We start from the raw sequence: 25,239 nt of genomic DNA on the forward strand, positions 1-25,239 counted from the left end.
TCATGTGACTCTGAAGACTGGAGTAATGATGCTGAAAATCCAGTTTTATCATCACAATTTAAAGTATATTCAAATATAAAACTGTTATTTTAAATTGTAATATTATTTCACATTTTACTGTATTTTGACAACTATTACTGTTCAAAGTATATGTATTGCAGCTGAGTTTTAAATAGCATACCACAACTCTTACTAGCCTACTCTTATGCGCCCAATAAACGTAAAGTAATAACAGTTGCAATTTTAGAATCTCTTTATTGAAGTTATGAAACTATGAACTGGAAACTACTTACTGAATTAAAGACAGACACCCCAGGTCAATAGGGTAAAAAAATTAAATAAACTAAAAGGATGTGACCATACTTCACCAGTTTTAAATATGCAAACAAGGCATTATCTAATTAAATATGGACTAATTTGCATTCATTTGCATATACAGAAATTGAATAGATTTACTGAGTCTCTTTTTTATGTAAATCAGAAAAGGTCTGCTAACTTTTCAAATGGGACAATAATGGCTTTGCATCGCCCTCTAGTGATTGTCAGATGTCGGTGCACAGAACTGATTGAATGGCTCAGTTATTTTAATAGCTCAATAACGTCTGCATCAGAGATCAACTGTGAACAATCAATCATCAGACAATATGTCCTGTTTAAATCCCAAGGAGCAGATGCACTAAACACATGAAGACACACACTGACAGCTGTAAGTGGCAGTAATTTCATAGTGCCGCGTGTCAATTCAGTTCAGCTCAGCCTCAGTAGCTTTGAATTAAAGAGTGAGTAACGGAATAAATGTTTTATGTAGCTAGATTTATGCTTTACATCTCCGTTATGTTATGAAAATTATATATTAACACACACACACTGTGTGTGTGGATATAAATGGGGTTTCCCTCTGTTCGCTGATGAGAGAAATGAATGAATTTGGAAAGAGCGTCATGCTTTAATAACATATTTGAAGTGTCTGTTTTAGTTATAAGTCTTTCTTGATCACTTAGCTACATACATTTTTTTAGTCTTAATGGCTAAAACAGATCGTAGCTTGGTCTTAATGCTAAAACAGGCCCTTTTATCCCATCCTCAGGGGTGATTCTGGGTAATTGAAGTGAGGTTGAGGGAGAGCGCTTTACAGTTTCTAGGACAAGAAAGAGAGAGAGAGTGAATTCAGACAGGATAGAGTTGACAGACAATCCTATTTGAACTGTAATGCTAAGTGCTTCTGTTTGTCTATTAGCCTAGCAAAGCTGTTTTTACTGAACAAACAATATTTGCAGTACAAACAATATCTTGTTGTCAGAGTGTGAAGCTAGCTATACCGTAATAGTAGCCTATATAATAGTATTAATGACAATAATAAATAAAAAATTACTTTCAACAGGACAATAAATATAGCCTACAAATTGCATTCTCAAACCTCAATTATGTATGTTTTGATTTGTTCACATTAATAACAAACATCCTCACTCTGTAGTGTGCGAGGCAGGTTTTTGGGGCGTAGGCTGTGCCAATGTGTGCCAGTGTGGCAGTAATGCAGTAACCTGTGAGGCCAGCAGTGGGCGCTGTGTGTGTGAGGCTGGATACACTGGAGATCAGTGTGATAAGAGTAAGTGTTCTGTTTCTTTTTCATTCTCCTTCTCTCTCCTTGTTTCAGTCTTATTCTGGCATTTACATATTTAAATGGTACAACATGTAAAAGTTCAGGTACAAATGTTAAATCTGATGCTAATTAAGATGCAAATGCTGCCACCTTGTGTCAAAATAATAAAACTATATATATACTACTCATACTAGTTCTATAGTATTTGGTGCGCATAATGTGCACAATATGCACAATTTAGGAAACAAATAGGTATTTCATACACACAGGACCTACAATTTTAGGCTAAAGTAAACAAGAGTATGCAGTGTATGAGATTACTGTATCCCACAATGCAGTCGAGTTCATTTGACCTTCTATGTGCATTGTGAAAGTATAGGGTGGGCCATTTATATGGATACACTGTAATAACATGGGAATGGTTGGTGATATTAAAGTCCTGTTTGTGGCACATTAGTATATGTCATGGTCACCACCCATCTTGAGGAGTTTGCCCCCTCACATATACTAATGTGCCACAAACAGGACTTTAATATCACCAACCATTCCCATGTTATTACGGTGTATCCATATAAATGGCCCACCCTGTACTTAAAGATACAGTTTAACATGATTTTTTGACTTCTCATTTGATCTGACTGCGAGAAGCTAAGACATTTCTACAGTCGTGGCCAAAAGTATTGGCAATGAAATACGTTTTGTTTCGCACAGTTTGCTGCTTCAGTGTTTATAGATTATTTGTTCACATTTCTATATGGTATACTGGAAAACAATGATAAGCATTTCATAAGTTTTAAAGGCTTTCAAAAATATTCAATATGTGCAAAGAGTCGATATTTACAGTGTTGACCCTTCTTCTTCAAAACCTCTGCAGTTCACTCTGGTATGCTGGATTTCAGCTTCACATAACCAAACCCTGACTGATGGCGATCCGTTCTTCACTTATTAGTGCTCAGAGTTGATCACAATTCGTGGACTTCTGCTCGTCCACTCGCATTTTAAGGATTGACCACAGGTTCTCTATGGCATTTAGATCCAGGGAGTTGACTGGCCACGGATCCAAAATGTCAATTTTCCAGATTTTGCAGATGTCCCAAACAGTCGGAAGTGGCTTCATCAGAGAAAACTCTTAAGTCCTTGTACTTCTGCAGAATTTCAGTCTGTCCTTGATGTTTTTCTCTGAGAGAAGTGGCTTCTTGACACCAGGTCATTGTCCAAAAGTCTTGACTTCACTGTGCAGATTCACACACGATATTGAGCAGCTCCGGTGATATGATTCTGTATCTGACTCCTCAGGAAGAGACGGTCCTGGCTCTTGCCGGACAGTCTGAGACGTCCTGAATCCTTCTTTACTGCAGTTGAACTTGATGATCTGGTAAATGGTTCTTTCAGGTGCAATATTCTTTGAAGCAATTTCCTTACATGTGCGGCCATTTTGATGCAAATCAATCGCGGCTGCGTGTCCTTCGTTGGAGGTAACCAGTGCTAACACAAAAACACATGGACTTAGCACTTCCCTCCTTTTATAGAAATCAGTCTGCTCTTATAATCCAATCAGAATGATAGAGTGATTTTACCTGACTAGTACTCATTCACACTTTCCCATGTGCTGATCATATGATTAGTGAAATGATGTTAGCTGGTCATTTTGTGCCAGGGCCAAAAAAACAGTAACATTTGGGTTACAAATGGTAACAAGTACATGTTTTGGCCATTGAAGTACCTCTGATCACTCTACACCATAATCTAGAAACAATGACTGAAGCAGCGAACTTTGTGAAACACAAAACAGTAAATTCTGTTCATGTGTCCTTAATCTGCATTCAGAGTGTCCTGAGGGCCAGTATGGAGCCGAGTGTAATCGAGTGTGCGAGTGTGAGAATGGTGCCGAATGCGACCACATCAGCGGAGCTTGTACCTGTACCGCCGGCTGGGTGGGATCACACTGTGAAAAGAGTGAGTAACAAACAAATGCATGCAAATTCAGAATGATTTACATTTAAATACCACAAATATCACGTTTATGTAATCAGCAGAGTTGTCAGTACAACGTTTTTGTCAGTGCATATTATTTTGTATTTTCCTGGCCATTTATCTTTCTCCACCGTAAAGAGTGTTTTCATACCCCTAATGCACTGGGGCCTCTTCTTCACCAGGGAAACAGGAAGTCTCAATCAGTCTTGGAGGGCAACCCACCCATCATGCAATCTGAGTGTGTGTAAAACGGAATGTTTTTGATTCCCGTTTTCTCATTGAAACACTCACTCATCACACACAGTCAGGCAACTTTGTGTTTAGTTAGTTTGGTGTGTCATAATGACATCAATGCAGGAAACTGAAATCACATGTTTAAAAAATATCTAGTTAATAAGAGCTAGAAGCATGTAAGAAGGATTTGTCCTCCATGGCCTGCCGTATCTGCCTTCTAGTGGTTAATCTGAGCCACTGACAAAACATCTCACAAACATACACACATAGACACACCCTGCTGGATCCATGACAGCATCCTCTGCTTAATGAGACAGCCACATGCAGCTGGTGCACTTTATGAGGAAACCACAATGCACAGACATACACACAGTGCCAAACATAGACGCTAGACTCCTATCTTAACTAAAAACGAAAAAAAAAAAAAAAAATCTGCACATGTAAAACATACACACACACGCATACAAGATGCATGGACAGGCATCTGGCTCATACCTTAACGGGTTCCTTGCATGTATTTTTTGCCGTTTTTTTTTTTTTTTAGCTCCGCACAGCCCACAGCTGAATCTACAGCAGAGTTTTCAGCCTAGATTGCATGTGGTGAGATAAAAGATTGTGTGCCGCAGAATATTGGCAACTATTGAGTCGTCCTAGCGGACTGAAAGAAATAGCACACCTATTGTGCAACCAGTGTAGTCTATTTCAGGAACACATGAGTTGGTCTATTTGTAGTGAATCAAAAATATACAGTACAGCTCAACCGGTGTAGTCTGATTCATGGACAAATGACTCTTTAAACCAGATCATCTAGTAACATCCTGTAGATGTTTTTTAAACTTATGTTTTTAGTTTCCGTGCATTGATGCCATTAATAACACATTATGCAAATGTTGTGTGTTTCTGTGTTGCTCGACTGTGTGTGATGAGTGTTTCAATGAGCGAACAGGAATCTGATTCTGATTCACGAATGAGTGACTCATATGAGCCGATCCTTTTTTAGAGAATAAAAAACATTTAGTGCAACCAGTGTAGTATGATTCATAGACAAATGACTTTTAAATCAGTTTTTTTTATGGATCACAAACAGGCAGCACGACGAATGTAGTCTGATTCACAAACAAATGACTCTTTTCAACCAGTTCTTTTTTAGTGAATCAAAAACATAGAGCTTAATCAGTGTAGTCTAATTCACAAACAAATAACTCTCTTCTTTTTTACCAAATTGGAAACGTACAGGGCAATCAGTGTAGTGAACTTTTGTTTCTTTGTTTGTGTAGTTTGTGTGGTCCAATTAATCTTTGGAACCAGGTCTTTTTAGTGAATCAAAAATATACAACATAAAATATGATGACTTTGCTAAGCCAATTCTTTTAGTGAATCAAAAACACTACAGCATAAAATGTTTGTAGAGAAAGGAAGTAAGCCAAAATAACTTCTTGTATCCATGTGATGTGGTTGAGGGTGCAGCAAACTATCATTCATATGATAACCAGGGCCGACAGAACGGATCTAGATTCCGCACAGCAGGGGGAAAGAGCAGTAAACCTGTCTAAAATCAATTGAAGCCGACAAAGGTGATTTGGACGGGGCAAAACCAGGTCTTAGAGGACCATTAGCGTTCCATCTCCATCTGTATCAACTCAACCACCATTGATTTAGATGCATAAAAGCAGATTGTTTTAGTTTATAGTTGACTTTTACATTCACAGATTTCATCTTTAATAAATCAGGCCCTGACTATAATCAGGTCTCCGTATAGGCCCACTATTCCACCCGTCCGTCTTGGGACGTTTTCAACTCGGTAGTTCATCTGGATGTAGCCAGCAGTTCCACTCATGTTCCATAGGCTCAGATGTCTTCCATGCTTCTTTATCATACAAACCGACTGAATAACAGCAGACTCTCTCTCTCACACACACACACACACGTGTGGCGGGTCTTTAGCGAGCTCTTAAGTGCTATCATCGGTCTCCATCTCTGAGGGCTTCAGCCGTGAAACTCATTTTACCGGCTGCAGTCCGATCACAACCATCCGCTGCCGTTACACGCACACGCGCTTTACAAGATCTTATCAGGCTGATGGAATACTAGACCGATCTCTTGTGATCGCGCGTGTCTGCGTGCCATATGCGCCGTCGTTGTATGGATGTCTGTCTACACCATACAGAGAGATTGCGATTTCATTTGCTCGTGTTTGTGTGTGAATGAAAGGCAGTAGAGTGGGGTCTGTACAAAGTTTTTGTCTCGTTGAATATTGTGTTTTAGAATAACTAAATGAACTAAGCCCTTATTTTATTTTATTTTATTAACAAAGAAAACTGCTTCATTAAAACATTAGACGCCATTTTAGCCAGGTGTACTAGATTTTATGTCTTATGGGAGTTTTGCATGAAGTGTGAGGTGAAAAACTAGGGCTAAAAACAAATCCAGTTTAACTTAGATGTTACATTAAAGAAATAATATGGTTTGCAAATGCTTTTTCTTGTTAATTAGCATTCATGAATCAAACATTTTCATTTTATATTAGCTAAATTACCTAAACCATTATTTTACTTTATTTTATATATATAAAAAACAACCTTGGCCAAGAAAACTGCGTCATTAAAGCACCATTTTAGCCAGGTGCACTACATTTTTTATGGGAGTTTTGCATGAAGTGTGATAAAACCCTGAGCTTTTGCTGAAAAAATAGCAGTTCAGGGAATATTTGCACAGGAGGCATATTTCTGTACCCAGACAGTGAACCTGTGGGCTCAGCAGGTGTTCTGGTTTCCTCGAAATGTCCGTCTGTCTGTCTTCCTCACACACACGTTGACTTTGTTGTGGTGAGGATGTGCCGCACATGTGGCGAATGAGATCACGCAATCAATGCTGATGAGGGCAGTTCACACGCTGAGCATTCGGCAGGTAATGAGACATGAAAAAGAGAGATGAGCAGGATGAAGGGATGAAAGATGGATAATTCCACGCGGATGCTAGTAAAATAATAACCTAATTATATTCTAATCAGAATTCTGACACTCTGTTGGCTCTCTGATGCCTCTGGGGGGGGATCTATGAGCATGACTTTCCAATGATGTACCACACACACACACAGAGACGCTGCTGACTCAAATCTTCTCTCCTCCTTAGGATGTCCTGTTGGGTTTTACGGGGAGGACTGTGCGCAGATGTGCCAGTGCGGGAATGAGGCCCAGTGTCACCACATCACAGGCGCCTGCCGCTGCACCCCTGGCTGGGCACCGCCGCAATGCATTCTGGGTAAGCCGCCCACATCATTAAAACGGGGTGTGATTGGAAGCTCATCTCCGGCTGAACGCCGCATCCTCGCACAGAAATAAACCTACAATCGCTCACCCAAACACTGTTTATCAGCTCGCTGACACATTCGATGCAGTTTTTAAAGCATGTGTTTGTATGTGTGTGTGAATAAAGCGAGGGAAAAGCCCCCCGGTTGGCTGCAGAAAGGTTAAATGCATCCATGTTTACTTTTTAGGAGTGTTCCGTTTGTGTGTCTGTCAGTATTTTATTAGGGTAAGATGCTTTTTTAAGAGAGTTCTGCGGCACATTGGTTTAGTACCATCCGTCTTCTCATGCGATCTCCCGTCAGTAGTTTAATAGATCAGGGGCCCAATAAAGATTTATCTCTCTTTCTGTTTCACTCTCCCTCTCTTTTTAATGAAGTGAGGTTTGCGTTAAAGATCCCTCTCTCAGATGTTGTATTTTTACGTCTGGCTTTTCCCATGACATGCTTTGCAGGGAAATGTCGACTGTGATGAAACTGGAGTCGAGTGATGTTATTAGTTAGCTCTTTTTTTCAAAGGGTGCAAATCATTATTTAGATTTGTATCTACTTTTTCTCGTTTATTTTTATTGTTTGTTTTTTTTGAAGTAGCAAAATCTCGTGCCATTTGTGTCTGCTAAAGCAAATGAGTTCAGGCCATATGCAAACCATTTACAGACAGCAAATGAAGTGTTTGAAAATAGTTTAGATAGGTTTGTTATCTGGACACATAAGGGCTTTTTACACTTCACAGGTTCATATTTTAAACTGTAATAATATTTCACAATATTACTGTTTTTACTGTATTTTTAGATAATAAATCTTACCAATCCCAAACTTTTGAACGGTAGGTACTAATAAGTAGCTGATTTACAATCAAATGTGAATATGAATGAAATTAATAAATCACACATCTTTTTGAATCAACATACTAAATGTTCACATTTGCTTTATTTGTAACATAGATCATCTTCAGTTTCTTCACTGAATATAAATGCATGTGTGAGTGAATGAAGACAAACATTTTTGCATTTTGCAAAGTACTGCATATTTAGATTGTTTAATATGTGTTTGTGTTGTAGCTTGTCCAGCGGGTATGTTTGGTACCAACTGCAGTCAATCATGTGACTGCCACAACGGAGGGTCATGTGACCCAGTGAGCGGCCGGTGCCGGTGCACACCTGGGTGGACAGGAACCAGCTGTCAACAGAGTGAGTAAAAACACGTTTTATGGGTACTTTCCATAGACATGATGATTTATATGCTGTAGAAGCTATATATTCGATCCCCTAACCCTAAACACAACCTTCACAGAAAACTTTCTGCATTTTTCCTCATGGTCAAAAATGACTAAAATGATTTGGTCCCCATTGTCAGGAATACCACTCACACACACTAAAATGTAAAACACACATGTACTCATATTTAATGTATTATTATTATTGAATGTACACAAATAGACAGTCAACAAACAAACAAACACAAAATCACACATGCTTCAACACCCAAAGACCCTATATACTCATAAACACATCTGTCTTTCTCTCTCTCACAGACTCACTCAGGGTGCTTTATTTGGCTGTAGTTAGTAAGATGTAAGTGATTATAGTGATTTATAGTGAGGAGTTTGTAAGCACTGATAGCCGCGATTCACATGTCATCACACAAATTACTGTATTCTGTCTCCATTACACACTGGAATGTTCACATGGGCGAACGCGGGCCGCTCACTCCACAAACCATCTGCTTTCTCTCTCACTGTCTGTATGTTGTGTGTATAGCCTGTGCATCTGGATGGTTTGGTAGAAACTGCGAGCAAAGATGCATCTGTCCAGTGGGCATGGCCTGTGATCATGTGACAGGCAGATGTGGATGTCCTGCAGGGTACACTGGGAACAGCTGTGAGACGAGTAAGACTTCATATATTACACTGATTCTTAAAACAGCAACACATTCTACCTCTAAATCTCCCTGTAAGACTATAACTCAGTACTTCATATATATTAAACAGTCTCTTATGCTCAATTATTTGATAAAAATACAGTAAAAACAGCAATATTGTAAAATGTTATAGTAATATAAAACAGCTGTTTTCTATTTGAATATATTTTAAAATGTAATTTATTCCTGTAATCAAAGCTGTATTTTCAGTCTTCAAATCTATACTCCAGTCTTCAGTGTCACATGATCCTTCTGAAATCACTTTAATATGCTGATTTGCTGCTCAAGAAACATTTATTATCATCATCAAAGTTAAAACCAGTTGTGCGGCTTAATATTTTAGGTTTTTTTTATATTACACTTAGTCCTCATATAGTATATAAAATGCAATTATGCTTATTTACTGTATATTTTCTGTCAAAATTGGTGAAGAATTTGTTTGTGTGTTTTAGATAATTTCCCTCAATTCAAGAAGGTCTTCTAACTGTAGTATAAGAAATGTCTGCTGTATTTAATACATGATTTTAGTAAATATAAAATTATATTGTAGACTCATTAGTTCATTAGTGCTAGATTATAATCTGAAAAAAAAAGAAGCAGGCAAATTATACTCAAACACAGGTGAGTATGTCTGAAAATGTTGCCTGTTTTGTTGAGGTCCTGAAGAATCAGTGATCTGTCCATTTATACATGCATTCATATGACCAGATTAATCAAAACGAAGGGAGGAAAAGACAAACATCCATTTTTAATTTAAGATTTTTTAATTTATTTACAGCATTCGAAACTACGCTAAACAAACCTACAAACCGCCCCACACAAACTTGGACCTCTCATTACACGCGCTGGGGTTTTGCTCCCCGACTCTCTTTCAACACCCCCCATTTCTCTCACTCTCTCTTTCTCTCTCTCTGTGGATGTGAGACATCTGATAAAGGTTAGCGCTGAGCGGCCAACTCAAACAGCAGGCTTTGTTTTGTCTGTGTAAGGATAAGAAGTCTGGAACAGACATGAACACACACACACACACACACACACACACACACACACATACACACACACACTGCAGTAGACACGGCTAATGACAACAGTCTAATTATTCTCTTTAGTCTGGAGTCTGAGCTTATCTCTTACACATGCCGGTGGGGTGAATACACACACACACACACACACACACACACACACACACACACACACACACACACATAGATGGTCATACACAGATCTGTATTAGTCTTGACAGTAAGGATCATCTAATGGCCTGAGGCCTGTATGAGAGACTTTTAGGCCAGTTTAAAAATATATCTTTTTTTGAGATTATATTAACATGTTACAGTGCTATATATTATGTATGTATATACTGTACACTATATTATGCAAATATGATAAATAGTCAATTTTATTATATATATATATATATATATATATATATATATATATATATATATATATATATATATATATATATATTAGTATATATCAGATAATAATTTATAAGATCTAAACCACTGATCCAACTTGGCCAGTGGAAAACATCCTTACTGTTCAGCCCTGAATATAGGTATTTAAATATATGTATTTCCATATAATGTTTCAGTGTGTGCGATATGCATTTCTGTGGCAAGTTCTATGTAATGGCGCACACCCACAAACACAATCATAAGCTCTGTCTTCTGTCAGATACCCTAGACGTATGTGAATGTGTATAAATGTAAGCATGTTTGAATGACGTTACGTGAAATGTCTAGCCTCCCCTTCATATCATATCATATCATATCTCCTTCCTGTCTGAGGCCTGATGCCTTTTCAGGAATGTGTCTAGACAACTGGACATTTCTGTGGAAAACTCACACATGCTCTTAAAGTCATCCCATGTTCTCTCTTTCTCAGTGTGTCCTCAGGGCAGGTTCGGCCTGAACTGTTCTCAAGTGTGCACTTGTTCTGGAGATCAGTCCAGCTGTCATCGCGTCACGGGGAAATGCGGCTGTCTACCTGGATACTACGGCATTCGCTGTCATCTCAGTAAGACGTATTCCTCTACTGTTTGACCTAATAAAGTTGTTTTCATAGTTGTTCAACCAAACCAACAGCTCATCTACAAGCTGAGCTTATAGAAAATGGGGTCCCACTTTATATTAAGTGGCTTTAAGTACTATGTACTTACATTGAAAAATAAGTACAATGTACTTATTGTGTTCAGGTTGTATTGTAAAACACTTGTGCTGCTATTGAGGTGTGATACGGGTAAGGTTAGGGACAGGTAAGGTGGTATGGGTCAGTTTAAGGGTGGGTTAAGGTGTAAAGGAAGGGTCAACAGTGTAATTACAAATGTAATTGCATAAATTAATTACAGCTGTAATTACATGCAGGTATTTTCAAAATATAAGTACAATACATAGTACTCAAAACCACTTAAAGGGTTAGTTCACCCAAAAATGAAAATTATGTCATTAATGACTCACCCTCATGTCGTTCCAAGCCCGTAAGACCTCCGTTCATCTTCGGAACACAGTTTAAGATATTTTAGATTTAGTTCGAGAGCTTTCTGTTCCTCCATTGAAAGTCAATGGACGGCATACTGTCCATGTCCAGAAAGGCAATACAGACATCATCAAAGTAGTCCATGTGACATCAGTGGCTCAATCTTAAGTTTATCAAGCGACGAGAATACTTTTTGTGCGCAAAAAGTAAACAAAAATAACGACTTTATTCCACTAATCATTTCCTTCTCTCTGGGCCTCGAGTGAGTTCACGTAGTGTTTTTGCGTAGCGCGTCTGTGTTGTACGTCACTTTAATATAAAGTGGGACCAAAAATGGTTATATAATCATATATAGTACACTACCAAACAAAAGTTTATTTCTTTGTAAGCAATGGATACTTTTATTCAGCAATGTCACATTAAATGGATCAAAAGTGACAGTAAATAATTTTTAATAATAATGTTACAAAAGATTTCTTACTGAATCTTACTGACCCCAATTTTTCTGTATGTTATTGTGTAGTTACATATAATTACAATTTATAGACATATGCTTTGTTTGTGCATATGTGTGCTAAAATCTATTTAGTGTAGAAAACCTATAATTCCAGGGTACATGCATAAATGCATAGTTAACGTATATGACAACTACTAACGGACTGTGTATATCAAAGATACACTCCAGTGTTGTCTTTCCTGCTCCTCACAGGGTGTCGAGAGGGCACCTATGGCCCCTACTGTAAGAAGAGGTGCAGATGTGCCAATGGAGGCCGATGTGACTTCAGGACTGGCTCTTGCATCTGCCAGCCAGGATACTTGGGACCCAACTGCAGCACCAGTAAGAACCTGATGCTCAATCGATGGCCCGAGTGGCTGTGGCTATGGGTAATCATTGGTCTGTGCCGAGACCGCTCTGTTGCATTCTGCATTTCTAGATAATATTTCCTGTCTTTCTCTCTCAGGTTGTCCCAGAGGTCGCTACGGGAGAGACTGCGCTCAGGTGTGTTTGTGTGGAGAGAGAGGACAGTGCCACCCAGAGACTGGGAGGTGTAACTGCGCCTCTGGAAGAACAGGACCGTCCTGCGAACAAGGTATATATCTAATGTTATTTATTTATTATTATTTGAATGAGACTTTATTTTTATATTTTCATTTTAGTTTAAGTTTTAGTAATTTTGTTAATTGCTTTTTTCATTACATATTGTAATTTTATTACTTCATCTTATTTTATTTCGGTTAGCTGCGGTTTGCTAACATTTAAAATTTTCTTCTTTTTTTTAAGTTGAAGTTTTCCATCTAATATTTTTATTTTTATTTCAGATTTATTTCAAATAACGATTTTTTTTTAAATAGTTTTATTTGTTTTTTTGTTTAACAGCAACATGTGTTTTTCCCCCTTTTATTTTTCCTCTTATTTGCTTTTCTTCACCACTTATCTCGCCAACTTCTCCAACCTTTCAGTCATTCATTTCTTCTTTTTTTTCTGTCTTCACCCATCCATGATCCCTCCCACCCAAACCTAGAACATTCACATCTCGTTAGGATGTGAAAGCCGTTAGTGTTATGATGACTTCATAAGCAAAACAACACCGAAATATATTGCGTCTCACAGTCTTGCACTTACAGGCACTATTTGTCCTCCTGATTTTCTCCCAGGGCTTATTTACAATATTTAGTTAACAAATTTCTCCAGTTTCCTGCGTGAGGGAATTTGATCGCAGCACCCCTTTTCCTGAAGAACAGAAGCGAGAGATCAGATTCCTAATCTTCGTGTTTCATCACTCATCAGCTGGAATGGAACGGGACTTTCCAGGAGGGATTTTCTTAGCCTCCTTGAAAACGCCGGCTCAGAGCGTCTCACAGACGTGCCGCTGCTTACGTTCGCCATGTTTAATGTTTACAGATGACTATAAGTAGCTGGTTCTCTATGTTGCGTGTCGGCGGATCTGCTGGCGAGGAAACAAATAAATAAGCAAGCGAATCAAAGCGATCGGCTTATTGTTTTCCCAATCTAAATTACCCAAAGAAACATGATTGCTCTTTAGCTGCGCTGCCAAATCAGACCCACTTTACCATTGCACTAATGATCTAGAGCTTAAGTAAACTTGTGTGTGGCGTGTGTGTGTTTGTGCACGTGTGTGTGGATGTTTGTGATCGAGCAATTGCATGTGTGGTTAGTTCTTTAAATGCATTTTGAGGGATGAGAGGGCTCGGGCTAATTGTAGTAATTGAGAAATTCAGAGTTTATTTGAAAATAATGCCATCTGTGCTCTTGTTGATACTGGAAGTTTCCGTCTGGACCAGGACATAGTTAATAGATAAAAAGATGAGGTGTTTTGCTTAAGGGAAAGTCTCCTACATATTTGTCCTGGTATAGTACAGTATAACAATGAACACACGCACTGACAGAAAAAAACAATACCATTTTAATGACTGATCGGATGAAAAGTTAAAAATTTTCATCTGATTTTAGATGGAATTTGGGTTCTCTGAAGAGTTTCTGATGTCTGGATGTGGCATATGTGATATAATGTTATTACTATTACTTTTGGCCCTCTGGCGGTTAAACAAAACTGCATGCATTTTGCAGAAGAACATTGTTTTGGTTGTGCTTGACTGTGCTGATGAATATGGTCATCTTACGTCTCATAAAACATTCACTACTTCTGTAGGCTTAAGAGATATAACAAGTTTAGATGGAAAGCATGATTAGCTGAAGATGTTACTGCAGCTTTACCCATTAATAGACACGGTTCTAGCTATTTACGGATATGAGGAGACACAATTTTCTGTGAAATCCATCCTATCGGGTCTATAAAAACTTGGCTTACCATAGTGAATCAAGGTAAGACAAAGAAGAAGAAGGATTGATTATGCATTGATTCATCATTTGCATTGTTAATTTTGAACAAAAAAAGTACCTTTAAATAAATCATAAATGGTAGTGAACTCCTGTGAAACACAAATGTACCATTCTGAATTCGAATAGGGCTTTAGTTGACTAATGAACATGAATTGTCGCCATTTTTTCAGTCATGCACTGTAGCTCAGGATAAAAATAAATAAATTCACTAAGATCAACAGGCCAAAGCTGTTTTTTTCTTTTCTTTGCTGTACAAGAATAAGTATGGTTTCAGGCTAGAATGAGATATACAGTGGAAATTAAGTGTTGACAGTATAATTTAGTGCTGGATGAGGATTAATCAGTGCTTGGTAAACCATCCTCATGTGGTTCAAATTGAAGACAGATCCATGCGACTTGCTGAAACACAGAGCATACAGATATAGTCAAGACATCCTGTGTAATGTTCTACATAATGAAACAAAACAACACTTGTATCTCATATGTATGCACAGCTTTGTAGTATTTATGTTTGCCGTTAAATGTGGAATTGTTCTCGATGCAGCATGTCCTAGGAGGCGCTATGGAGCGCAGTGTCGGAGTTTCTGTACGTGTGCGAACGGAGGAGTGTGTGACCCTGTTAATGGGATGTGTAGATGTGGGCTGGGCTGGACCGGACAACACTGTGAAAAAGGTGAACAATCACTCAAATAAAATGAGTTAGTACCCACCCAGACAGCAACACGTGGAATCCACACGTACCAGATGTGGGCCGGATCCAGGCCGACACTATGTTGCTGTCTGGGCATGGAATTGCATCCTAACATAACCAGGAATAAAATAAACACTTTAAAGTGTGTAATTGCACTTTTGAGTTTTGATTCAGAATGCATTAAATTTTGGTAACAGGATGATAAATTCACCTGAACACTTTTGTGTGCATTTGATAGATTGTGTCTCAGGTCACTATGGTGTGAACTGTGAGCAAGAGTGTGTTTGTCAGAATAACGGAACATGTGATCGCTTTACGGGATGCTGCTCTTGCCCGTCTGGATACTACGGTCCCGCCTGCCAACACAGTGAGTGACAGACTTATCATCTTCACTGTTAGAATGAATCATGTTTGCTGCACCAAGAAATATGATATGAAATGGTTCCATATTCCAGGATGCCCTGCTGGCTTTTTTGGCGAGCTCTGTGCACAATCATGTGACTGTAAACATGGGCACCTGTGTGATCACGTGACCGGACAATGCACGTGTCCTCCAGGTTACCATGGCGAACAGTGTGAAAAACGTAAGTAATCTCAACTTTCAGCATGTAATTATACTGGGTACTTCATCTGAGACTTAAAGCTACAATTCATGACTTTCTATAGTGGAACACGAAAGTGAATTTTGTTAAGAAAATAGTCTATTCTCAATATAATCAGTGAATCAAAGCACCAAAAAAATAAAAAAGCACTATTAAAATATCATAAAACTATATCCCAAGTCGTCTGAACCCATACAACATAGATGGCTAACAGACTGCAGTTATGTCGCCATTCAATGAAAATCTTGACATTCATTCAAGCTCTTTTTGCACGTTCATGAGCATCCATTTTGGATCTTTTGAATGAATATGGTTCTTTACAATTTGACAGCGTTGGTTCTCTGTTTTGACTCGCTGACTTACTGGAAAGGAAGATTATTGAAATGATTGAGTAGCACATTTGTGCAGTTTGATGGTCTCTCTGACTGTGTGTTTGTATGACAGGTTGTGACGCTGGGCGTTTTGGGCTTGATTGTGCAGAACTCTGCGAGTGTGATGGGGCGCCCTGTGATCCGACCACTGGACAGTGTCTCTGTCCACCGGGAAAGACAGGAGAACACTGCGAGAAAGGTACACACAAACATCTTACGCAAACTCTCACAAACCTTCCTTCAAACTTCAACCTTCATCTTCTCTCTCTCAGTTTGTGAAAGCAGGTTTTATGGTCCAGGCTGTTCTTTCCTGTGTCAGTGTGCACACGGAGGCCAGTGTGACCAGCGCACGGGTCACTGCTCATGTCCTGTCACCTGGCTGGGACCCACCTGTGAGGAAGGTGAGGGTGTGTATGGGATTACTTAGCTATACTTTGGGAATAAAATTGTCCCCAGAAGTTTGCAAAATCTGATACAGTATTATCTAGTAATAAAATTAGGGCTGTAGTAATTCATTATTATATAAAATAGTCCACATGTAACAGTAGAAGTGTATGGTATGTCTTCATTTAGTTCAGTAAACGTGTGTGTGCGAGTCAGCTGTATGGTCTCTTTTCTCTTTCTTTTATCTCTCACCATCTCAGCATCTTCCTTTCCCTGAATTCTACTTCTCTTCTTTATTCCTGTCAGTCACGACACAAACCTGAGCGTTTCTGAAAGCGTGTGTGCCAGTGTGTGTCAGCTTCAGTTTGATGGACCCCTGAGCTGTTAAGGGCCTCCTGTCTGTCTGTGTAACGGCGCCTCTCTCTGACAGTTATTTTAAGTGAATCACAGCAGGACTTTTCACAGTGTGAGTGTGTGTGTGTGAGATTTGTGAATGAGTTAATGAATGTATGACATTGTGTGTGTGTGTGTGTGTCACAGTGTGGTTACTGTATGTGATCCATCCACAAAACCTCTAAACCTGTACATCCCCTAAAGATACTTTTCACATCTTATTTTTGAGACTGTTAGGATATGTTCTCATCTTCCTCATAACTTTTCTTTTTGTTTATTGTACTTATTTTACATTATAAAACATATCTATTTTATGGAGGACTTTAGTCGAACTGCGTGTTCTGTGATCAGTCAGCCAGAGGGGATAAAATGGCAACCAACTCTTTAGCATATTTGAGGAGGAAATATCAGTGAAAATTCAGAAATAAATAAATATAAATAATACTGTACATGAATATAAAAATATATGAACAAAACTAATTATTTAATATTATTACTAATTTAATGAATACATACATTTGACTAAATTGCATGAAAATTTAAATACAACTCCACTGAATCATGTATTTATTTCTGTATTTGTGTACAGTACATATTTATTATTCACATTTATTTAATGCAGTATAAATATGTATTTATCATTTACATCATGTATTTATTTATTTTGCGCAGTATACTTATTTATTTGTCATTCACATTTTTTCATTGCACTACGACACTTGGAATTTAAAGAGTGTGTGAATCTTAAAATGGGGTACATAAAATAATGTTTTTAAACATTTGTGCTGAATATATTATTTTTATTAACCATGTTAACCATGTTGCAGGGACTGCATTCAGTGCCGAACCACACCTTTTTACCTGTGACTAGTTTCACAAAATGGCATATCCTCTTATTACCTAAAAAAACAAACCAACAGTGATAGAAAAGAAATCAAAAGCATTCAGTTCAGATGTGGCAATAATCACTTTCTGTCTTTCTCTCAGGTGCGTCTATAGATCACGTGTCCTCTCGCGTACAGAAGAGGCGACGGCGTGTTTCACACTCCTAGTCCACAAGCACACACACACTCCTCTGAGATCCCACCAGAAGGCGAGTGGCATGGGTGAATGAGTGTGTGAGGATCTATGTGACTTGTTATTATTGGGTTTTCCTCCAGACGAGCAAGCCACAGGAGAATTAGTACGAGGAAGCAATGCCGAAAAAACACAGTCACACACAAACATCCCCTCTGGATGCACACAAGACCACCGACAGGCTGTCAATGATTGTGTGTGTATGAGTGTCTTTGGAGAAGGGACGCATCGTGGCTATTAACTAGTGTCTTAATGGGAATATCACACACACACGCAATGGTGGACTAGTTTGATGCGACTTAAAAATGCTTGTTTTGTGAACTCTGTGTGTGTATGTTTGTGCATACACTCGCTAAGTCCCACATCAGACAGTCAAGCCACACCATCCGATCGGCCAAACGCCCACCGAGCCACAAACCCAGAACGAACTGCTCTATTACGGGATCAGAGTGAAGCCTCAACCGCTCATTTCTATAGTACATACCACAAATACACCACTAAAGTGGCACATCAGAATACAGCAACACTCAATGGGATTACAGCCTTCCATACATACCACACACAGTCTAAAATGTACCTTGTAAATGTACACCAACTCTAAATTTAAAGTTTTTTTTATGACATTGTCTATAAAATTCTCTTTTATGGTACTTTTATGTTGTATTTTTAAAATAATATGTAGCATGAATCGGGAACATTTCTGCTATAGATATCCTTTTCACATCCATCTGGTCGGCTCCTGTGAGTGTGATGTATGTCCTGCGATGTGATTCCTGTGACAGCCTGACTGTAAATATTCACAGCATTGTCACCCATCATCGTGCCATCTGAGGTAAATTGTTAAAGCGGAGCTGTCCCGACAGGATTTAGACACAATCTGATGCTTGTAAACTGAACGGACAGTTTCTCAGAAAGACGTCTTACATGCCAAACAAATCTAATCTTTATAAATTACGGTTCTTGGCGCTCACTCAACAGTCTTTTACTGTAAAAAAAAAGAAAAGAAAAGAAAATGCTGTAAAAAGTTTTGTTCCTCTGTTCTGTCTTTCTTTCTCTCAGGATGTTATCAGATTTTGCTGCATTTGGTTCTTAAACTTTTAATTAAATATGTTTGTACAGAAATTGTGTGGTGTTTTAACTATACTGTAAAGCTTTACACTGTAAAAAATGTATCTCTGTATTTTTGTCCTGTTCTGTAGTTAATATCCACAGATTCTTAATTCAAGATATATTTACTTGAAAAGCAAAATAAAGTGAGTTTTTGTTTAAAACAAAAAATATCTGCCAGTGGGGTGCTGAAGAATTATCTCGTTTCCCTTATTTTTCTTACCCCATTAGCAGATTCTTTCCTACGCATCAGGCAAACTTAGTCCCGGTCACGTTGGAAGTTACCGAGCTGGGGTCTCATTTATAAAACTGTGCGTAGGAACCTTACTAAAAGTGTACGTGCGCCCGAAAGCCAAAAATGGCGTACGCAAAAAAAAAAAAAAAAATCGGATTTATAAAACCATTCGTACGCCAGAACCTGCAGAATTCACTTTATAAATCCCAGTCAGCGGAAGATTGTGCGCACATGCGTCTCCTCCCTGAAATAACCATATGGAGCTTACAACGCCTAGTTTTACTATGCAGATCCTCATCTGCATATCATTTGCATATGATTATTCATCCACGTGATAACGTTTAAAAGACACATTACATTAATAAAAATCAAGTAGTTGCCTATCCTTGCCTTGTTTTTGAATACATAAATCAAATAGTGTAAAATACATTTCAGAGAAAATTTTTCTCAATCTTTTCCACTGGCCGAATTGTATTTTTATTTGATATTTTTAATGGAAACAGATAGGCCTTGGGCATTATTTGCACGAAACTATTTTCTCAGACAATCTGGTATTATCATGATAAGCAGTTACCGCTGTGGTTAAAACATTAAAACACAGCATGCCACAGGAAAAGTGTTCAAAAACACCGCATCCACAACAAATATTTCTAATGACTGAATTTGAATATAAAAATGTTGTAACTTCTCAGTAATGATTTCATGTTTAAGTGCTTAACTCCATTAATTTGAATGGCATATTTAATCTAAATGTTTATATCAGAAGTAAAACATAGTTTAAAATCATTATTGTATTTATTTAAACTGTTATTTGCGTCAGTTTCACTAAACTGCCCAACACGCTCGCTGGCGCCTTTGCGTGGGAACTGGCGTACGTACGTTTCCAGCCCCGTTTTGTGCGTACGCACGCTTTATAAATGAGACCCCAGGGGACTATTTTCAGGTGCTGCGTCATATCATTACGCCTGCTTGACTCATGGTACAGCAGCAAAGTTCCTAGCCATATCAGCCTAGAAAATCGCAACTTTTCATTTTCCGTCGGTCTTAGTACACGATGTAACTACAGAAGAGTCAAGTTTTAAATAGGAAAAATATCAAAACTCTTTGGTCATTTTTTTGAGAGAGATGCTAATGGTCTTGTCCGATTCAATGATCTATGCTAATGGTACGTTCCAGGCAACCTGTAACCCCTGTTTTTCCAACCTCATACCCGTGAAAGTCCACTGAACGGCAGTCAAACCCGTGAACTCGTTCTAGATCAATGTACTCCCAGTTACGAGCTCTGACGTCACATAGCCCGCGAAACCATACAATGGCAACAATACATACCGGCGTAGCGTCATAGAACGTCTCTGAAAAGGTTCACGCCCACTTTTAGGGGAAAACAATCCGGCGAGCGCCATACACAGTAACGGATTGAGGACGTGTACTAACCCTAACAAACATGTAATTTGTATTTAAACATTTTTTTTTCACACAGTAGGCTACCCCTATTATGTATTTGTATTTAATTATTTTTCCACACAGTATTTTTTATTTTATTTTAAATACATTTCCATGTATTTATGCCCATCTCTGCCTGCCATCATCATCAATATCTTGCTGTTCTGGAAATATCATGAATTACGGATGATGCTATCGAAAGCTAAATCAGGCTAGTTGTATAGCTGGACAGAAAAGTGCACTCAGTAGCTACTCTAAATATAAAGACACAATATTATACATTTAAAGATGTTTACGTATTAAAACCTTAGTAAAATCATTCACTGGCTACCTGGTGACTCGATTAGGTACGAGTAAATGTCCGGGTAAACCACTGGGTGGGGTTGATAGGCCAATTTGACGCTGGTAGAATGAAACGGGATATGTTTTGAAGTTGCCCAAATTAAGTTTATAAATGTATCGTTCACGCTCTATGGAAGGCAGGGTGGACATATAATTACTCGACATATTTCATCTAAGTGATTTCTGAAGTTATACACGTCTGCCAGCTGTGTACGGACGTTGTTTTGTGCCGCTATTTTGTATTGAAGTCTATGGGAAGTCTGGCTTGTTTTCCCCTAAAAAGGGGCGGTTACAAAATTGACAGTTAAGTCCCCGGATGTGCCGGTTGTATGTATGGCAGCCCCTATGGATGCAGTGTTTCTGCAGGCGGTACACGGTGAGAATAGGACAATATAACGTCGCAGTCAAATTAATAATAATATAATAATAATGATAATAATACACACACGATTATGTATTACAATGTTATGTGTCTGAAAAATTAATACCAAATACATTTCCAAATATCCAAATAAAGTAAAATAAAAGGTATAACAGCTTATCTTGCCTTATGCGCCGTTTTTCCTCCTCCGTTTCCCTCAAATAAACAAGGAGTAGGCACCTTTGGCGACAGAAATTATTACAAATGCGCATAAGCCCCGTAAGGTCCGCCATGCTGGTTTGTTTACATCTAGCTACCACAGTTCCTTGCGCTCAGGTAGTTTGGCGTGACTGGCCTGGAACGCTACAAAGTCGTGAGTCGTGGTTTGAAGTCGTGATTTACGTGCTCAAAAACCTGCCTGGAAAGCTATGCTAAAAGTGGTACCGCCAGACCTGGAGTGGATTCGAAAACGATAAAACTCAACTGTTTAACTCTGGGGCAGTTGTAAAATGAGCCTATTTCCAAAAAAAAAGTGGAGTATCCCTTTAAGCATAAACTCACTTATTTTTTATACATTTTTGCTTCTCAAGTAAATGTATTTTGTATAGATATAGAAAGATTTTTTTGTTTAAAGATCTAAACATCAGTTAAAGCGCGCACATGCTATTATTTTTGATCACCCAAGTGAAACGTTGTTTGTAGGACAAGGATATGTAGTGGGACATTGTGGATAGCATGTTCCTCTGCACCTCTCAGATGGGAGGGTCAAACGTATCAGAGGTCACCATACACCTGTCAGCCCAGCTGAGTGGAACAGGCCCACTACATGTGTGTGTGTGTGTGTGTGTGTGTGTGTGTGTGTCTCTGTCACTGGCACCATCGCAGTAGCATTTCTCAAGTGCAGCGGACCGTCACTGCAGGTGGGAGAGCCAGGCGAGGACCCCTACGCCCTGACGCGCGCTGCCCGGCGTGAGTGATGGGAGCTCGGGGGCTGTCGGTGGACGGAGCCCTCGAGTCTGATGGATGGGACGGGGCTCCGCTGGCCGTACCGTGTTGTGACAGCCTACAGATGTTCTCCAATAATGTTTATCAGCCCGAGCCTCCAGCAATGGATGACACACACCTGTTTCCAGTCAAACAGGGCTCTAGAGGCCATCCATCCACACACACACACACACACACACCTGAGTCCAGTCAAACAGATCGCCGTAGCCCATCTATTCACGGTCTGGGTGGCCGTGATGCTGTACGCCAGCTTTGATCAGCGGACGGGTGGCACATTTGGACAATCGACTGGACAAAGGTCCATCTCGTCTGTCAGGGTCACTAGAGCCATACGGCACAAAGCCAGCAGACTTCTTATTTAGGTTGCTTATTGCATCTTCACGGTTTTGCATTCTTGGGCGAAATGTCGAAGGAGGCGAATGCAATTTTGCAGGGACAGCGTTAAGATGAATTTAGCTTTACTGCCCTGGCCTCTGTGCTCGAAGTTACCAATCTGTGTGTTCAATAAAAAGTATAATTAAACTGAGGCATGCAGATAAATGACTGTCTTGCAAAGCAAAGAATTGGCGCTGGTGGTTTGTTAGACACGGCCAGGCATAAAACATGCCCTATGTGTCGGTTTTATCTCTGTTCGTTTTGATGATATTTTAAACAAGTTTTTTTTGTGTGCATGAACGTTATACAATTACAAAACCCAGGCTTGTGTGACACAGATAATAAGCAAAGACAAGTTTAGCGTTTTGAAAGATGGCCAGATCAGTGGTTTTGTGATGAAAGAACCCATTGAAGAGGTCAGATCAGATGCGATCTGACGGGAACTTTAGCACGGAAATGACGCGTCCAGCACCAGCGAAGCGACGCTATCGCCACGCTGTCTTTTCGCACCGAAGAGATTAGGCTCTTCTCTTTCTGCGCTTGCCCCGTTCCCGGAGGACCGTGACTTTTTGAACCGGCGATAAAACTGAAGAGAAGCCGAGGGAAATCAACTCAATGGGGTCTCGCACCATTTGGGCCACTTGTTGGACTGAAACAACAAATCCTTAAATGCCAAAGAGCTGTTCTGGAGATGAGTATCAGCAAACTCCCACACTTACCCGTCTGTGAACGCATCTCAGAGGGTGTAAAAACTTCCTCATCGGTTTGTGTACTTTTGCACTTTATGTTTATATGAATCTTTTTGACACTTGGGGAATATTGACCTTTTTTAGGCTGGACGGCATTTCCCCCCCCGAATGAAATCCCCAGGAGGGCATTTTAGACATTCAGCTGGCATTTAAAAGTATATCTTTAAAAAATCCTTGTGACTATGAGATCAGAGACCATTCCTCCATACAGAATCTCTCCAGATCCTTCAGAGTCCCAACTTGATACACCCAATTTTTTATTTTTTTTTGGATTGTTTAGGATCATTTTCCTGATGGAAGATCTAAACAAGTATATCTTTAAAAAAATGTGTTATGAAAATTAGTAGGCTACATGTATATTCAGGCCTAGGCCTAGCCTACAATAGGCTATACAATCTACTGAAGGTTGACGGGACTATAGACTATCAATCCATCACAGCCTCGTTTTCGTTCGCTAAAAATGAAACATTGTGTAAACGTGCAAAAACATCAAAACTGCGCATTACTGAATGTAGGATTTTAAATACTGGAACCGAGTAATTTCCATAATGTTCTGTTCGCGCTTTTTAGAACGCCAGTGTGATTCGATTTCTGATTCACGTTATTTTACGTTATTTTTTTTTATTAGGCAAGACAGATAGGCCATTTTTTCATTAAAACAATAATAATAATGAGAGCATTTTATTTAACACGTAGCCTAGTTCCCAAAGGTAGGCCTATGTGAAAAGTAAAAAAAAAAATATGTAGGCTATAGCCACTTTAAGAATACAGTTTTTTTCCACTTTAAGTAGCCTATCCAGAATCGCCTACCTTATGATTTCCATACTTACTTGGCACTCTTAGACGCCACTCAACGGAAACAGAAGGACATGTGCAAATTGACCAACAATCAAAAACAGCACAGACTGAACTGGACCCAAGAACGCATTGTGTGAACGCCACATTAGACACTGGAAATCCCCTCGATTCAGTGAAGAAAAAAAAGAAAGAAAAAAAAAACAGAATATCTCTGTGTATACGTAAACAGCACTGGCATACTTTTTTCTTTTAACAGACCCCGTCATTAATCTAAATTATTCAGGGATCATTTAGCAGGTTCTGGGTGAATGTCAATGAGCAGGGCTTCGTGCAGGATCAGCATGGGTCGAGGAGGGCCACTAGGTGGCGCCCGATGCGGGATTGTGGAGTGCCGGTGGTCAAGCCAGAACCTCGGGACACACTCGACGCATCTGACGAGGCACAAACCTCATGTTTTACTATTCGTGTGGAAGATAGGGGACACTGGGGCTCAATGTCACAATACTTGGGTCAATTTCTGTAGGCTATTGAACGTTTCCAACGGTATTGACCTTGAAAAAGAGATCATAAAACGATTGAGAATATCAAACCATGTTTTTTTTGGTCAACAAATATTGTAATTACTGTAATAAATTGCAAACATGTTAACACTTTAAATAGCCTATACATTAAAAAACTTTCTCTAATAAAAATGTGCCCCGACCTAAAATTAGGAAGAAAAAAAAAACTCTTGTTCGGAGTTTTTGTTATGCAAATCTTGTCTGAATATGTTGAATGTGGTTTTATTGTGTTTGTTTACCCAACAGCTTTTCACAAAATATGAAACTACAATTTCAGTTTGGATGAAAGAATGTACCAAAATGATTCTGTTTTTATAAACCCCAGGCTACTAGCTCTGAGAGACCCTGTGACAACTAGCCCCGGTCTTCC

General features: G+C 39.1%; 1 protein-coding gene across 1 annotated transcript in view; it reads left to right on the forward strand.

Moving 5' to 3' along the window:
* egfem1 (EGF-like and EMI domain containing 1) overlaps nt 1-19,160 on the forward strand; it is a 48,869-nt gene extending 29,709 nt beyond the window's left edge. Inside the window, exons 19-32 of the mRNA XM_081369881.1 lie at nt 1,475-1,606; nt 3,428-3,556; nt 6,941-7,069; nt 8,174-8,302; nt 8,873-9,001; nt 10,923-11,054; nt 12,223-12,351; nt 12,476-12,604; nt 14,921-15,049; nt 15,306-15,434; nt 15,523-15,651; nt 16,114-16,239; nt 16,313-16,441; nt 17,805-19,160. Of these exons, the coding sequence (XP_081226007.1) occupies nt 1,475-1,606; nt 3,428-3,556; nt 6,941-7,069; nt 8,174-8,302; nt 8,873-9,001; nt 10,923-11,054; nt 12,223-12,351; nt 12,476-12,604; nt 14,921-15,049; nt 15,306-15,434; nt 15,523-15,651; nt 16,114-16,239; nt 16,313-16,441; nt 17,805-17,869 (1,745 nt within the window). The 3' untranslated portion in view covers nt 17,870-19,160. The remainder of the gene's footprint in view (nt 1-1,474; nt 1,607-3,427; nt 3,557-6,940; nt 7,070-8,173; nt 8,303-8,872; nt 9,002-10,922; nt 11,055-12,222; nt 12,352-12,475; nt 12,605-14,920; nt 15,050-15,305; nt 15,435-15,522; nt 15,652-16,113; nt 16,240-16,312; nt 16,442-17,804) is intronic.
* Nucleotides 19,161-25,239: the final 6,079 nt, after the last annotated feature.

The sequence above is a fragment of the Scardinius erythrophthalmus genome, assembly GCF_964197995.2.
Source record: "Scardinius erythrophthalmus genome assembly, chromosome: 7".
Taxonomy (NCBI): domain Eukaryota; kingdom Metazoa; phylum Chordata; class Actinopteri; order Cypriniformes; family Leuciscidae; genus Scardinius; species Scardinius erythrophthalmus.